This window comes from Capsicum annuum, chromosome 4, assembly GCF_002878395.1.
Source record: "Capsicum annuum cultivar UCD-10X-F1 chromosome 4, UCD10Xv1.1, whole genome shotgun sequence".
Classification (NCBI taxonomy): Eukaryota; Viridiplantae; Streptophyta; class Magnoliopsida; order Solanales; family Solanaceae; genus Capsicum; species Capsicum annuum.
Window position 1 is genome coordinate 5,612,997 of NC_061114.1, and position 18,345 is coordinate 5,631,341.

The 18,345-nt window shown below is 37.6% G+C and overlaps 1 protein-coding gene across 1 annotated transcript; it reads right to left on the bottom strand.

The window, feature by feature from the left end:
* Positions 1-1,170: 1,170 nt before the first annotated feature.
* On the bottom strand, positions 1,171-16,915 carry LOC107869227 (probable LRR receptor-like serine/threonine-protein kinase At3g47570). The gene is made up of 3 exons (XM_047411486.1): positions 16,627-16,915; positions 1,699-2,240; positions 1,171-1,551 (listed from the first exon to the last, which is right to left on the bottom strand). Exons 1-3 carry the CDS (start codon positions 16,913-16,915, stop codon positions 1,171-1,173), a joined length of 1,212 nt encoding a protein of 403 aa, XP_047267442.1.
* Between the last annotated feature and the right edge of the window lie 1,430 nt (positions 16,916-18,345).

Below are 18,345 nucleotides of genomic sequence, written 5' to 3' on the forward strand. Positions count from 1 at the left end.
AACCACACAATGCTTCATTGTGGATGAAAAACTGACTCGAGAGGTTCTGGAAAGGACCCCCGAGGGTATTTCACCATACAATTTGTTGACAGAAACATTGAAATACTTCAAGTTTTGAAGTTTCTCCAAAGACTTAGGAATGATTCCAGATATATTGTTATGAGAAAGGTCTAGGAATTCCAAACCTACCATGTTGCTCTTTGAGTCAGGTATAGCTCCTTGCAACTTGTTGTGTCTCAAAGTAAGGTTTGCCAAATTCTACAATCCTCCAATTTCTCCTGGAATTCTATTTGAAAATTGATTCATTGACAGATCTATCAGTGTCTCAGCCTTTAGATTTCCTATTTCTGGAGGTAAAGAACCTACCATGTTGTTTGATGATAAGTCAAGAACCACTAGATCTTGAAGGTTCCCTAAGCTTGGTGGTATATTGGAATTCAATTTGTTGGAACCGAGATGTATCTACCTAAGGGAATTAATATTCCCTAAACAATTAGGAAGAGATCCTGAAAGTTGATTTTGACCCAAGTAAATTTCACCCAAACTTTGCAGTTTACATTTATGATCTCCAACAAATCCTGTTAATTTGTTGTTACTCAAGTCGAAGCGCTGAAGGTTTCTCAAGTTGCCAATTGTTGTGGGAATTGATCGAGCCAAATTGTTCCTTGAAAGATCAAGGAATAATAAGATGCTTAAGTTCCCAACTTCATTTGGAATTCGCCCTTGGATTTTACAACCGATGGCGATAAATTTTCTAAGAGATGTGGAAAGGTTCCCTATGGAGGCTGGAAGCATGCCATATAGAGGGTTAAAAGATATATCAAGAACTGTTAAATTTCTACAATTGGCTAAGGAAGTCTGGAAGCTTAATGATGAATCGCTGGTGAAATGGTTTCCCGGTAAATTTAGTAACAGTAGATGAGTCAAATATCCAAGTGAGTTGGGAATCAAGCCAGTGAGTTTGTTTTCTTAAAGTTCTAGATTAGTAAGTTTTGAACAATTGGAAATGGAATGAGGAATAGTCCCAACAAGATTGGTTAAGTTGTGCTGATAAAGCTCTTCAATGGTGGGTAAGATAGAACACATGTTTGCAACCATCTAGAATTTCTGAAAACAGAATCTTGCACAAATCAAGTGCTAAAAGTTAAAAGAGAACCATTATAAAAATGTTCAACATGCAAGAAGTTGAATCTTGATCTTCTGCAGCATCGCTACAATATCTTTCATGTTAGTCCTTCTTGCCGGAGATTCAGCACAACAATCTAATGCTACTTTGAGGATTGATGCCACAACATGTTGCTCCTTCTGTAAGCCTTTACCTATTGCTGTTACCAAGTTGGCATCTACAACATCCATTACCGCCTTTGGGAGTGAATAACTCACCCATTGTTTCAAGCTAAGATCTCCCTCAAACTCATTAGGATTTCTCCCAGCAAACTTTTCCAGCAACATGATCCCGTAATTGTATACGTCACACTTTGTTGACACTAGTCCATTCAGTCTATACTCTATAGTCAAACAATTATTTAAAAGATGCAATACACTTTCTAGCTGAAAAAAAAAGAGGAAAATCAGCAAAAATAAGAGACGTACCCGGTGCAATATAACCCAGTGTTGCTAAGGTTTTAGTGTACAAATCACCCTAATCTTCACCAAGCAGTTTTGAAATACCAAAGTCGCTGAAGTGGGTGACCATACCTCATCCAGCAAGACGTTACTAGGCTTCAGATCACAGTGGATCACAGGTGACGAGCATCCATGGTGAAGATATTCAAAAGCACATGCCACATCTATCAATATGCTTAGTCTCTTCCTGATGTCGAGGAAGTAATTGTGCGAATACAAATATTTTTCAAGGCTCCCATTAGGCATATACTCGAGAACTAAAGCCTTGAAATCAAGATTAGAACAACTAGTAATGACTTTTACAAGATTCCTATGGCGAAGGCTACGCAAAACTTCACATTCCATATAAAAACTCTTGAATACCACATCCAGTTGCAGGTTGAACACTTTAACTGCAATGAAAGTTCCACTTCTGAGAATGCCTTTGTAAACTGAGCCAAAACTTCCGGAACCAATCAGATTACTCTCACTAAGCACATTAGTTGCTCGGAGAAGTTCATAGTATGAAATCCTTTCTCTTGCTACGGTAGACAATGAATCAGCTTGCTGAGGAGCACTTTTACCTCTTCTATACCTTATCCATAGGAGCACAAAGGTCAAAGGAACAAATACAACTGCAATTGTGAGCAAATGAAAAAGTACTTGCAATATTTTCCTATTTGATCTGTGCTTTGATGAACTGGGGCATGACAGGTCACTAAATCTTGAAGAACCACACAATGCTTCATTGAAGATGAAAAACTGACTCGAGTGGTTCTTGAAAGGACCCCCCGAGGGTATTTCACCGTACAATTGGTTGTCTTAAACATTGAAATACTTGAGTTATTGAAGTTTCTCAAAAGACATGGGAATGATTCCCGATATATTATTGTGAGAAAGGTCTAGGAATTCCAAACCTACCATGTTGCTCATTGAGTCAGGTATAGCTCCTTGCAACTTGTTGTATCTCAAAGAAAGATACGCCTGTAGACACCTAATTTTGTCCCTCCAAGAGACTAATTTTTACTTTTTTACCTTATCCTATTGTGTACCCTCAACCATGTAATTATCCCTCCATAAACTCTAACTGATTTTATTTTTATTCTAACAACCTATCCAATCAAAACAAGACACTTACCTACCCTACCTAACCACCCTCAGCACCCCATACCCCTACCCTTCACTTTTTCTTCAAATGGAAACCAATTGATATAAAAAAAAAAGAGGGGATCCATCTGGGGGATTCACAAAAAAAGGTCCAAAAGAGGACCTACTTTTCTTTTTGGGATTTCATACATATACCATATACGTACGCCACTTTAGGGGGGATATTTCATGTTTTGATTTCCATTTTGATAATTTACACAACAATAGAAAAGATGAGGGGCCCAGAGTGAAAAGAGAAGGACCATCTTCCTTTTTCTTCTTCCATTCCATTGCATACGCTGGATGGAAGAAAAAATCTCAGTCACTCTCAAAATTCACACACACTCACGTACAGCCTTCAACACATTATAGCGATGATATTCAGAAAACACGTCCCACTCCATTTTCCCTTGACTCAATGCCGAAACGCACGCACACGGGGTTGACCGGAAAATAGTGATTGAACGGAGGTAAAACAATTCCGGTGAGACCCACTTGATTTTGAGTCAAAATTTGAGGTTTAAGGTTGCATTAATGTTTTCAAGTGGTTTTTAAATCTATTTGGGGCTGAAGATGGTCGAGTTGAGAATTTCGAACTTGTTCGATTTGAGGTTCGGTTCGAGATTTTGGGCGTGGTTCTAGTTGAAAAAGCAATTTCAATTGGAAAGCGACATTAAGATTCAATTTTCATCTCGTTTTCTATTAATTCCTAATTGTTTGATATTTTCACTTGTTAAGTTCATTATGTGTGGATTTTGTTTTGTTGATGATCGATATATATGGGATCACCGTAAATGATTGTTGATATCGATTTGTTGATTCTTCATCAAAATTGGTTAATCATGTAGTTGAAAAAATGAATTTGGGAGTGAGAATTGAAAATTTGATATAATTGGTGATTTTGGTTAGTTTGATTTAATTGTTCGTTTAAACTTGAAATGACCGTTAATTGAACTTGGTGCTATCATGATACACTGATTGGTTCAGACAAACATAGGTTGAGTAGGCAAAGTTTAGAATTTGTGATTTTGTTGAATGTTTGAAATATTGTTGAATGTTTAAAATTTGGGTGAATATGTGGTTTTCTCGCATTGAAAAATTGTACTCATTTGGCCGGGGAATGCCCTGAGACACATTGTATTTATTCACCGAGGAATGCCTCGACGTATCATGTAGCAAAGGAGGTTCGTGATGAAGGCCCTAAGCATCGGGTAAGGTATTGGATCATACTTTAGGATTAGTGTAGGTTAGCGTTGGTTTATTTTTCAGTACCTTTGTTTTCATTTCGGGTTGTAATTATTGGACTGGACATTATTATTTTAGTTTTTGGATTGTTGTTTGATGTTTGTTTATGTGCTTTGTGTGGTTTATATATTCATCATGTCAAATTAGCCGATACGCTCCACCAAGCGACCGTGGTCGAACCACGGGACCGAGGGATGCCTAACACCTTCCCCTCGATCAACAAAATTTCTTAACCGGAATCTCTGTTCGCAGATCAGTTTTTAGAGTCAAACTGTTTTGAAAAGGACCTTTCAAATGTGACTTGGCACACCAATTATGTCAAGTGGCGACTCTGAATAAAAAATATAAATAATCCTTTTTCAAAATAAAATTTCAATTTTTTGTCACTTTAATAATAAAACCCTTTCGAATTTTAGAATTTATCTATTAGTTAAAAAAGGGGTGTGACAGCTTTGGCGACTCTGCTGGGGACTTGTTCAGAATTCAATCTTATTTTGGAGTCGTATCGGCTTTGTTTGGCATTACGAGTGTATAAGCATTGTTTGTGATTTTTGTTTCTGTTATTGTTATCACTTTTGTGCGATTTCATGCTCTTTGTTTACAGTATTTATTCTATGTGTTACTGCTTTTATATCTGGCATCATGTGTCTATCCCCAGGCCTTCTTTTTGCAACAAGTCCGTAGTACACGTGTTGTACAGGACCTCTAGTTGAGTCAGCCTTATTTTAGGGGGGGAGCCGTCGGTGTTATGGAGTACATGGAAAGCTGTTGCAGCCACTATTGACCATATGCTCCCTCGAATAGCCTTGTTAGTGAACCCCAACGTAGGTCAGCCTTTAGGTCATGCTTATTGTGCATCATATTAAGACCTAGTGGGTCCCACTTGGTCCTTTGTAGGAGACTCACCTCTAAAGCATCCCTACGTGTTAAATATTGCATCTTTGAGGGTAACGTGGTTATTTGACGGACTGATTTGGGAAAAACATGTGTTATAAGTAAGGTGAGTAGGCAAGAACTGTTGAAAAAATAGAGAAAAAAAGTGAAGTGAGTCGAAAAGAAGAAAAAAAAAGAGACTGTCGTAGCTTCTAGTGTTCTTTATGGCTTTTGTTTTTCACAATTCAAAAATTCAAAAAGATTTCTTTAGTTTTTGCACTCATTCGTTCAAAAGCCAAAACATCAAAAGATTTCTCACTTTGTCTCCTTTAGCATGCATTCATAATTCAAAATTTTCAAAAAAGATTTTTTTTAGTAGTTTTTATAAAAGAAAATGAAAAATGGTAGAAGTTTTGTTCATTTCATATAATGAAAATACCAAAATAATTTTCCTTCATAATTGTTGGTGTCAGTTTAGTTGAAGTGTCTAATTAAAAAAAAACTCAAAAAGATTTTATTCGTTTGTCTTTGGTTGTGTCCCTTAAGTTAGAGTCAATCTGTTAGTTAATTGTTAATTGTCCAATCTGGATGAACTACGCACCCCTGATTCTCCTCTTTCGGGATGTGAGATACAAGGACAGCCTATTGTTGGTTCGGGGATCGTATTTAACAAAAAAATTGAAAATATTTTCTTAACTCTTCACTTAGAGTAGGTGTTTCATATACATCTCTAAAAGAAAACTACAAAAAGATTTTTCTTTAATAGGTTCAAGTTCCATTTTCATATGAAATTTAAAACTGAAAACCCAAAAAGATTTTCATTGGTAATCATAGATTTCACTTTGTATAGGGATGTTAAAGTTGAAAAATTTAAAAACATTTTCGTCAATTCTTTTGACAAATTGTTATTTTCTTTTCTTCTTAAAGTTTCGAAAAAAAAAAAAGAAAAAATAGTTCAATTGACCATTTTGGCACGACTTCACAAACTACGCACACCTGATTTTCCTCTCTCGGTGGTAAGATACGTAGGCACCTTTCTTGGGTTTGGTGATCTTTTCAAAAAAATAAAATAAAAAAAGAGAGGTTTTGAAAAATATTGAACTCTAACATATTTGTTGCCTCTTGTTCAGTTAGTTTCAGGTGGTTGGTTTGTGGCTTCCTGGCTAGTCCTCCATATCACACCAAATCCAAGGAAGGTTTAGTTATGTCCAACTAGGATATAGAGAGTAACACCATGGATGAAACAACGAGTCAGGAAAGTGAGAGTTTAAAGGAAGATAATTTGAGACCGAGACAACAAATGATGAAAATGTACCGAGCTTGGGCCAGTGGGCTGCCTCCACCTCCGTTCCCCACTTTTGACCCTACAAATACCTTGAGTCTTCCACCAAAATTGCAAAGTCAGTTTCCTACTGTTGTTGATGCACCACAGCATGCCTCAGAATCCATTCCATGTCAAATGCACGTCAATACTTCCACCACTCTTTCTTTAGCTCCTCAGTTTAAGTCTACCATATTCACAACACCACATACCGTCTGTGCTTTTATTGCTCAACCTTTTACTAAGACTTCCACTAGTGAATCCACGTTTAATACTCTTGATGATCATAATCTTAAGCCTACTGTTAAATTAAGTGGACCGCCAAAATTTCTTACTAAGAAGCCTAGCATGCTAGAAGAGCTAGAGAAAGTGGTTGGGAAAGTTAAGAGTGTAGGAAATAATATGGAAAATTTCCCTAGACTTATGGGCTATGAAGATGTTTCATATAAAAACTGGGGCATGTCTACAAATGTTAACCTTTCTCCTAACTTTGAGACATCAAAATTTGGGGATCCTGATGGACAAAAGGATTCTATGAAACATTTGGGACAACATTGCAATCAACCAAGGGAAACTAAAGGAAAGAAGAAGGAAAATACACCTATTGTCATGACAGGGCCAAAATAGAGTTTGAAGGTCCAACACACCAATACAATCAGCCTCAATCCCGAGCTTACATATTAGATCCACATAACCATTTGGAACAAGGTTTCTTTCCCCAAAATCCAAGAAATCCCATTCCACTTCCTCAATATCCTTTGAACAATGCACAATTGTATGCTCATCCATCTTCTTATCCATAATGGCATGAACCTGTCCCTCAACATCGTCCTCGACCCTCACAAATTTACCAAGGAACCTCTAAATCCAAGTTTCATCCAAGGCCAGAGTTCACAAAGAGGAGGAAGGAAAAAGATAATTTCACTCCTATTGGGGAATCCTATGCCAGTTTGTTCCAGAGATTGGTACAGCAGGGCATGATCACTCCTCTTCTTGGGTATACTCCTGACCCACATTCAAGAATTTTTGATCCTAATGTACGATGTGTATATCATTCTGATGTTCAGGGTCACAGAATTGAAGATTGTCGTGCTTTGAAAAGAGAAATTGAAAAGATGATTCAAGATAAATCAATTATGATAAAGAACATTGACAGTGAGGAAAGATCTAGTCATGATGATATGCAAATCAGTGGCTAAGATGTCAGGCTGAGCAATTGAGAGGTCACCCCTCTCCTTACTAAGAAGAGGTCTGGTAGTTTGTTTTGTCTTCTTTTCTGTTTTTTGAATTATTTCAGGGTTGTAGTTCAGGATCTATTTTGTTTTGTCCCTTTGTCGCTATGTTCAAACCCTTCTATATTTCATTTTAATTAAATAGAGTGTCCCCTTTTCCTTTGTGATTTAAAAGTGTTGTTTGTTTGTTTTCTTTACATAGTATATTTTATGTTGATTCTAGTGATATGATATGCTAGCGGAATTTTCAGCCAGATTTTAAAATTCAGTTTAAGCATGAACATGGAATCAGAGGGTTAAAGTTAGAAAAAACATCTGAGAAAATAGGTAGAGTGTTGAGACATTTGGTGACCAAGTTGAAGTCTTCTATGAAAATTAAGGCAATTATTTTGAGATTACAAGACTAACTTGGTCATTAATTGAAATACATGTCTCGATTAGGTCAAATAGTTGCTGCGTGATCCTATATCAAGAGGACCAGAAAGAAAATCAACTCCACGAAGTCATGAGTCCTTCAGCATGAGGAATGTACAACGAAAATGGAGTTGTATGTTTGACAAGTGTAGAAAAAGAAGTTACATACATGCTAAGTTGAAGTTAGTGTTGTTAAAGTGCCACAAATGATCTTCATCTTTCATTTTCATATTGCATGATATGTACTTGCATTTTTAAGTATTGATATGCTGAAGGCATTTCATTCTACTATACAAACATCGTGCCATCCTTTTTCTTATCCCATTTGAGCTTTAGTCCTATTTTCTTTCATACCCCTCTTTTGGAATAATATAGAGTCAACAAAGCTCAAAAGAAAAGGTGTCGAGCAAAACAGTAGAGTCAGAAAAGTTTCAAAAAAAAAGAAGAAGAGAAAAATGTATCCAAAAAGAGAAAAAGAAGAACGTCGTGAAAAATAAAGTCAGAAAAGTCCCAAAGAGAAAAAGAGTCAACCAAAGAAAAAAAACTTAGAATCAAGTGAAAGAACAAGCTACCAGAACTACGCATGACCTGATTCCCCTCTCTCGAGGGTGAGATACGTAGACTACCCTACACAGGGCTCGGTCCAACCAAATAAATAGTTTAGAATTGCCAAGGCCAAAGAAACTGGGCATGAGTTAATCCTCATTGTTTGAGTAGATTCCAAAAGTTGTAAGTCCTACCCCACTTCAGGTATCGTTTGGGCCCTATGTCATCCTTTCTTTATAATCCTATCCAAAAGCCATGTTACAACCAAATAAAGACCTTCAGATCAATCTTTGAGGATGTTAAGGCTAAGTATGCAAGGGATATGATGATGCATTTGGGAACTACTTGTCTTCCTCAGCATAAGAAATCAAGAGAGAAATAAAAATGAGAGAGTGTTATTGGTGAAAACCCTCACGGGCATCATAAGGTGATGGTAAGTTGAGAGAGATAAAAATAAGAGTCTTATTGGAGAAAACCCTCACGGGCACCATAAGGTGATGGTGAGCTGAGAGAAAAATGAGAGATGATTGTTGGCAAAAATCCTTCAAGGTGTCACTAGCTGAATAAGGTCTTAAATACAATTGACCTAAGGAAGCAACTCAGTTTCAAGGACATTAACTCAACAACAATGGGTAGAAAGTTTGGATGAAAATATCAAGCTGCTTAATCCAAAATGCATGACATAATCATTAGAGTTGACTGCCATTATTTCTAGATAAATTTTTTATTTCTTTGTTTCAAATGGGGACACTCATTGTATTTTCTTTCTCCTTTTTACTTTATTTTGTTTTCTTGAGTCAATTGTCCAAATAAAAGTCATTGCCATTTTTCTTCTTTTGTCTTTGAGTCAAATATGTGTCAAAACAAGTGAGAAAAGATTTCAAAACTGGCTACCAGCTTCTTCAATGGCACAAAGCAAGACAAAAGGACCAGCACATGCAAAAGACATGATTGTGAGCCGGAATAAGGCATGCAAAATTGTGTCAACAGACAAGTTTGGGAACTCATGAAAATACCAAGGTTCAAAGGGTTTATCTGATGAGCATGGTGAAGCAGAGATACTGTGTTTGTTTCAGAGTCACTCTTAATAAACTGAGTTTGGTCAACGATACATCAAGTCAATGACATATACTAATGGTTGGAAGCAAGGTTAAATGTAATGACGGCAAGAGCATTTGCCACAAAATCAAAAACCACAAACCAACCACCATGTTTTAAACTCACAACTTTTCTTTGATGAAATAGGAAACATACTACCTTCAAAGAAAGAACTTTAGAGCATAAACATCAAGGGCTGCAATGCCTCACTTTTACAAATGCAAGAAGCAATGTTGCTACACAGGTTTGATAATTAAATCATGGTAAAAATACATCATCTTATATCCCTCAGAGAAACACTTTCTTGTCTAGGGATTTGTGTTTTCATTTGTTGGGTGATGCACTTTTTAAATTGAACCTTCACCCCTAGAAGACGTACCTTTTAGTCGAGCCATTCTCTTTGATTCCTATAAGACGTACCTTTTAGTAGAGTCATTTCCCTTGTCTCCTAGAAAACGTACCTTTTAGTCGAGTCATTCCCTTGACCCCTAGAAGACGTAATTTTTAGTCGAGTCATTCCCCTTGACTCCTATAAGATATACCTTTTAGTTGAGTCATTTACCTTGATCCCTAGAAGACGTACCTTTTAGTCTAGTCATTTCCTTTGACCTCTAGAAGACGTACCTTTTAGTCGAGTCATTCCCCTTGACCTTTAGAAGACGTACCTTTTAGTTGAGTCATTCCCCTTGACCCCTAGAAGACTTACCTTTTAGTTGAGTCATTCCCGTTTGATTCCTATAAGATGTACCTTTTAGTCGAGTTATCTCCCTTGATTTCTATAAGACGTACCTTTTATTCGAGTCATTTCCTTTGACCCCTATAATACGTACCTTTTAGTCAAGTCATCCCCTTTGATTCCTATAAGACATAACTTTTAGTCGAGTCACCCCCTTTGATTCCTATAAGACATGCCTTTTAGTCGAGTCATCTCCTTTGATTCCTATAAGACGTACCTTTTAGTCGAATCATTTCCCTTGATCCCTAGAAAATGTACCTTTTAGTCGCGTTATTCCCTTTGATTCCTAGAAGATGTACCTTTTAGTCGAGTCATTCCCTTTGATTTCTAGAAGACATATCTTTTAGTCGCATCATTCCCTTTGACCCCTAGAAGACGTATCTTTTAGTCGAGTCATTTCCCTTGACCCCTAGAAGACGTACCTTTTAGTAGAGTCATTCCCTTTGACCCCTAGAAGACGTAACTTTTAGTCGAGTCAATTCCCTTTGATTCCTATAGGACGTACCTATTAGTCTAGTCATTGCCTTTGATTCCTACAAGACGTACCTTTTAGTCAAGTCATTCCCTTTGACTCTTGGAAGACGTACCTTTTAGTCAAGTCATCCCCTTTGATTTCTATAAAACATACCTTTTAGTTGAGTCATCCCCTTTGATTCCTATAAAACGTACCTTTTAGTCGAGTCATTCCCTTGATTCCTATAAGACGTACCATTTAGTTGAGTCATTTCCCTTTGATCCCTAAAAGACGTACCTTTTAGTCAAATCATTTCCCTTTGATTCCTATAAGACGTACCTTTTAGTTGAATCATTCTCTCTAATTCCTATAAGACGTACCTTTTGGTCAAGTCATTTCCTTTGATTCCTATAAGACGTAGCTTTTATTCTAGTCATTCCCTTTAACCCCTAGAAGACATACCTTCTAGTCGAGTCATTCCCTTTGATTCCTATAAGACATACATTTTAGTCGAGTCATTCCCCTTGAACCCTAGAATATGTACCTTTTAGTCGAGTCGTTCCTTTGATTCCTATAAGACGTACCTTTTAGTCGAGTTATTTTCCCTGATTCCTATAAGACGTACCTTTTAGTCGAGTCATTTCCTTTGATTCCCATAAGACGTACCTTTTAGTCGAGTCATCCCCTTTGATTCCTATAAGATGTACCTTTTAGTCAAGTCATTCCATGTGATTCCTATAAGATGTACCTTTTAGTCAAGTCATTCTCTTTGATTCCTATAAGACGTACCTTTTAGTCGAGTCATTCCCTTTGATTTCTATAATGATGTGACTTTCACACAAGTCCTTTGATGATAAGCTGGGGCAAAATTTAATTCTTGTGTTTGGAACTTCACTTTTCTGGCAAATGAAACCTTTTTATAATAATTTTAGTTTGGGATAATTTTCTTTTTAGTTTTGATGTGATTTCAGGAGCCCACCTGGAGAATAGGGTAAAGAAATGAAAACTCATGCAACAAAGTGAAGAATTTGAAAGTCAAGCAACAAGGTGAAAATTTGAAAGTTAACAGATTGAAAAATAGCAAGTTAGGAGCCCGCCTGTAGAATAGGGTAAAGAAATTGAAAGTTAAGCAATGAGGTGAAACAATTGAAAGCCAAACAACAAGTTGAGGAAATTGTAAGTCAGAAGCCCGCCTGAAGAACAGGGTGATGAAATGGTAAGTCAGTAGCCCGCCCGAAGCATAGGGCGAATAAATGGAAAGCTAAACAATAAGTTGAAGAAATTGAAAGTCAGCAGCCCGCCTGAAGAATAGGGTGATGAAACTCAAGTCGAAAGTCCAGAAGAAGCTGCATAGATAGGATTTTGTAATTTCATTTATGTTTTTAACTTGTAATTTTATTTTTTTGATGTAATGACAGAGCCGCAGACCGGAACCTTGACGGGAACTCACTCGACTCTCCAACTCGGTATAGTCCATTTTCTTCTAATCCTCTGAGACAGCGTCGCTTGATTCCTCCATAACTTGAGTAGGCAGGATGTTTTAAGTCAGAACTTGGTTGTTCTTCTTCTTTCGGTTTCTTTTTCTGAATAATGGTCGGGACAAAATTCTGTCTTGTTGTCTACTTCTTTGTATGAAAACACTTCGTGTTTACATTCAAAGGGGGAATGATGTAGACATCTAAGTTTGTCCCTCCAAAAGATTAATTTTTACCTTTTTACCTTATCCTATTGTGTACCCTCAACCATGTAATTATCCCTCCATAAAATGACAAAAAATAACAAACTCTAACCGATTTTATTTTTATTCTAACAACCAATCCAATCAAAACAAGACACTTACCTGCCCTAGCTAACCACCCTCACCACCCCATACCCCTACCCCTCACTTTTTCTTCAAATGGAAACCAATTGATATAAAAAAAAGGGGATCCATCTGGGGGGATTCACAAAAAAAGGTCCAAAAGAGGACCTCACTTTTCTTTTTCGGATTTCATACATATACCATATACGTACGCCACTTTAGAGGGGATCTTTCATGTTTTGGTTTCAATTTTGATAATTTACACAACAATAAAAAAGATGAGGGGCCCAGAGTGAAAAGAGAAGGACCATCTTTCTTTTTCTTCTTCCATTCCATTGCATACACTGGATGGAAGAGAAAATCTCACTGTCACTCTCAAAATTCACACACACACTCACGTATAGCCTTAAGAAATTATAGCGACGATATTCAGAAAACACGTCCCACTCCATTTTACCTTGGCTCAATGCAGAAATGTACGTACATGGGGTTTACCGAAAAATAGTGATTGAACGGAGGTAAAATAATTTTGGTGAGACCCACTTGATTTTGAGTCAAAAATTGAGGTTTAAGGTTGCAATGACGTTTTCAAGTGGTGTTTAAATCTATTTGGGGTTGAAGTCGGTCGAGTTGAGAATTTCAAGCTTGTTTGATTTGAGGTTCGGTTCAAGATTTTAGGCGTGGTTCTAGTCGGAAAAGCAATCTCAATTGGAAAGCGACATTAAGGTTCAATTTTCATCTCGTTCTCTATTAATTCCTAATTCTTTGATATTTTCGCTTGTTAAATTCATTATGTGTGGATTTTGTTTTGTTGATGATCGATATATACGGGATCACCGTGAATGATTGTTGATATCGATTTGTTGATACTTCATCGAAATTGGTTAATCATGTGGTTGAAAAAATGAATTTAGGGGTGAGAATTGAAAATTTGATATAATTGGTGATTTTGGTTAGTTTGATTTAATTGTTCGTTTAGACTTGAAATGACCGTTAATTGAACTTGGTACTATCATGATACGCCGATTGGTTTAGACAAACATAGGTTGGGTAGGCAAAGTTTAGAATTTGTGATTTTGTTGAATGTTTGAAATATTGTTGAATGTCTGAAATTTGGGTGAATATATGGTTTTCTCGCATTTAAAGTTGTACTCATTTGGCCGGGGAATGCCCCGAGATACATTGTATTTATTCACCGGAGAATGCCCCGACGTATCATGTAGCAAAGGAGGTTCGTGATGAAGGACCGAAGCATCGGGTAAGATATGGGATCGTAGTTTAGGATTAGTGTAGGTTAGCGTGGGTTTATTTTTTAGTACCTTTTTTTTCATTTCGGGTTGTAATAATTGGACTGGACATTATTATTTTAGTTTTTGGATTGTTGTTTGATCTTTGTTTATGTGCTTTGTGTGGTTTATATATTCATCATGCCAAATTAACCGATACGCTCCACCAAGCGACCGTGGTTGAACCACGGGACCGAGGGATGACTAAAACCTTTCCCTCTATCAAAATAATCCTTAACCGGAATCTCTGTTCGCAGATCAGCTTTTAGAGTCAAACTGTTTTGAAAAGGATCTTTCAAAGGTGACTTGGCATACCGAATTATGTCAAGTGGCGACTCTGAATAAAAAATGTAAATAATCCTTTTTCAAAATAAAATTTCAATTTTTTTTCACTAATAAAAAACCCTTTCGAACTTTAGAATTCATCTATTGGTTAAAAAAGGGGTGTGACAACGCCAAAGTTTGCAAGCCTCCAATTTCTCTCGGAATTTCATTTGAGAATTGATTCATCAACAGATCCATCTTTGTTACAGCCTTTAGATTTCCAATTTCTTAAGGTAAAGAACCTACCATGTTGTTTGACGATAATTCCAGAATCACCAGATCTTGAAGGTTCTTCCTAAGGGAAGTAATATTCCCTAAACAATAAGAAAGAGACCCTGAAAATTGATTTTGACCAAAGTAAATATCATCCAAATGCTGTAATTTACATATATGATCTCCAATAAATCCTGTAAATTTGTTGCTACTCAATTTGAACCGCTGAAGGTCTCTCAAGTTGCCAATGGATGTCGGAATCGATCTTACCATGTTATTTCCAAAAAGAACAAGGTATAATAAGATGCTTAAGTTCCCAACTTCATTTGGAATTCGCCCAATGATTTGGCAATTTTTGGCATAAAATTTTCTAAGAGAGGTGGAAAGGTTCCCCGTGGAGGCTGGAAGCATGCCATTTAGAGGGTTGAAATATAGAATAAGAACTGTTAAATTTTTGTTATTGGTTAAGGAGGTCAATAATCTTAACGATAAGTCACTGGTTAAATTATTTCTTCCCAAGTTTAGGATTTGTAGATGAGTCAAATATCCAAGAGAATTGGGAATCAAGCCTGTAAGTTTGTTACCTGAAAGCTCAATAATTGTAAGTTTTGAACAGTTGGAGATAGAATAAGGAATAGTCCCAACAAGATTGGTTAAGCTGTCCAGATAAAGCTCTTCAATGTTGGGTAAGATAGAACCTATGTTCAATAGGAGGGTTCCTGATAGATTATTGCTGAAAAGAGAAACTACTCTTAGCCCTAATATGTTGAAGGTCTCCATTTCAAGAATTTGGAGGTGATTTCCATGGTCCTCCTCACTTTTGGAATAAATCAAGATGTCATCATTTAAAACTATGACAGACAGGTCTACGAACTGATGGAAGACCCTATACATTAGGTCCATGAAAGCTGCAGGGGCGTTAGTCAACCTGAAGGACATGACTAAGAATTCATAATGACCATATCTGGTTCGTAAAGCTGTCTTAGAAATATCTGACTCCCTAACTTTCAATTGATGATATCCCGAATGAATGTCTATTTAGAAAAACACTTAGCACCCTAAAGTTGGTCAAAGAGATCATCAATCCTAGGAAGAGGATATTTATTTTTAACAGTAACCTTATTCAGCTGACGATAATCTATGCACATACGCAGGGAACCATCTTTCTTTTGCACGAAGAGTACAGGTTCCCCAGGAGGAAACACTAGGTCTGATAAAACCTTTATCTAGAAGATCTGCTAGCTATTCTTTCAACTCTTTTAGCTCTGTGGGTGCCATTCTCTATGGCAGAATAGAAATAGGATGGGTATCTGGAAACACATCAATGCCAAAATCTATCTCCCTATCAGGTGGAATTCCTGGGAGATCCTTTGGAAAAACTTCTGAGAATTCACTTACCACAGGGACAGACTGAAGAGGAAGACTTTCGGGATTAGAATCTTTAACCCGAAAAAGATGATACAAGCAACACTTGGAAATAAGTTTATGGGATCTGAGATAATATATGAAGTTCCCTCTAGGTGTTAAAGAGTGACCTTCCCACTCTATTACTGGCTCATTCAAAAAATAAAAGGTAACCTTTCGAGTTCTACAGTCTAGTGTGGCATAACATTGATGGAGACAGTCCATCCCTAAGATAGCATCAAAATCAACCATATCAAGTTCTATGAGGTCTGCATAGTACACCTACTAATAATAGACAAAACACAATTTTTATACACCCTTCTAGCTATAACAACATCACCCACCGGAGTGGAAATAGAGAAAGGTTCAGCAATCACATCGGGCTCAAACCCAAAACCAACATCCACATACGGAGTCACATAAGATAAGGTAGACCCGGGATCAAGCAACACATATAAATCATGGGAAAAGATTTGTAACATACCAGTGACAACATCTGGTGAGGCTTCCGCCTCCTGGCGGTTAGTCAAAGCATACAACCAGTTGCGACCGCTCCTGACAACTGCAGTGGTTCCCTTTTAGGGCGGTGGTGATGCAGAAGAGTTTGCTTGAGATATGGCACCCCCAACACTCCTTTTAGCCAAAGGACAATCTCCTTGGAAATAACCCATCTGACCACATGAATGACATACCAGTGAGCCTAGCTGACACCTTCCTGGATGGTTCCTACCGAAAGTCTCACCCTATGGAAAATTACAATGTTGCGGAGCCACACTACCCTGTGACTTGGTATCCTGCACCCTGGATCTTTGATTAGTCTGAAAGCTCTGGGATCGTCTATCAACCGGGGGTCTGGGCGCTGGGGCGCTAGTTGCAGACTGTGCCTTGCCCCAAAACTCTTTCTTTTACCATTTGTTGCCCCAATTACCGCTCTGCTGCTGACTGGGGTTCTGATCCACTGTTCTGGATCTCTTCACCTGCCTGTCCTTCTCTCTAGATTCATTGATTTTCTTTTTCTTTTCCTCTACCTGCTGGATGTAGACTAACATCCTAGCAAAGTTCATAGCCCTATTTAGCATCACCCCTTGACATTCAAGCGTTAGATCATCTGAAAGGCTAGAGGCAAAATTTCTCATCTGGGCTCTTATATTACCTGTTAATTCTGTTGCATAACGATCCAGTTGGTTAAACTTCAGAGTGTACTCCTGGACACTCATCTTCCCCTATTTAAGATTAATAAATCCCTCTGCTTTGGTTTCTCTCAACCCTAGAGAGAAGAATCGGTCAAGAAAAGCTTCCACTAAACCACCCCAAACTGTAGGCTCAACACTCTCACCCTTTGCCTCTACCCATTTATTATACCATTGGTTTGCTACATCTTTAAGCTGGTATGCTGCTAACTCAACTCCTTTCACTTGATCTACATGTATTACTCTGAAAATCTTCTCCATTTCATCTATGAACTCCTGGGGTCCCTCTTCTACCTTAGTGCCAAAAAATTTAGGCGAGTTCATTCTAATGAACTGGCCTACCCTGGTAGCCTCAGAAGTAACAGATTTAGACCCAGTATCCTCCGATCTCTGAGTCTATGCGACTACTATTTATGCAACCATGTGAATGGACTGTTTGAATTCTGCATTCGATATGTCCCTTTGAGAAGACTGGGGATGATTAACATTTGTTCTTGAAGCTCGAGGAGGACTGGTCGAGACTGGAGGAACTCCTGAAGTAGGAACAGGTTCTGGAGTGTGTGATCTATTATGGGTCCGAATCCCTTAGGTGGGGCGGACATCATCATCCTGAGTATCCTGATTGTTGGAACGATGAGGAGGCATGACTATTTTCTAAAATACAATAGATCATAGAATATGGGATAATTCTAACTCAGACTTTAAAGTATGAACTAAATCATTAAGAGAGGAAACACTTTCCTAAACGCCTAGTAGCCTCCTGCTTATACGTGTGGAGCGCTACACACCTATAAACAAGACTCTACCAGATGCAATTTTGCAGTTACCCTGGGACCATGAACCGTGCTTTGATAACAAGTTTTTCACGACCCGAATCGGGCCCTAGCTGTGACGAGCATCCCAAACCATAAAGGCCCGGTACGCCCTTCTGTATCTGGTTATCATGCATATCGTTCGTCTACCAAAAACGAATGTATAAATACTAAATACAATGGAACCATGGTTATAAATCTAATAGAAATTCGATAATAGGAAAGGACAATCCCAAAACCATCTAACAATATCTGGAAACCATTTGCGAAATCTCTACTACATGATCACTAACACAATCTGAAAACTGGGACAAGGCCCCCAGTAGACCAAAACCATGTCTACTAATAATTTTGTGAAAGTAAACAAGCCTTCTGGAACAAAGAAGGCTCACCAACTGGACACTTCAACTCTGTCTAATAAAATCTACTACTTTTTTGGACTCCTAGACTGAGCCTCAAGACCTGGAGAGAGGAGGGGGAGGAGGTCAATACAAATGTATTAGTACGCAAAGCAACCCAAAATAAAGCTTATATATATATATATATAAAAAAAAAATATTAGATAGCAATTTGGTCAAAACATCATACAAAAAGCGGGTTTCAAAACACATAGGCACTTTCTGAAAATCATAAATAGTTTTTGTC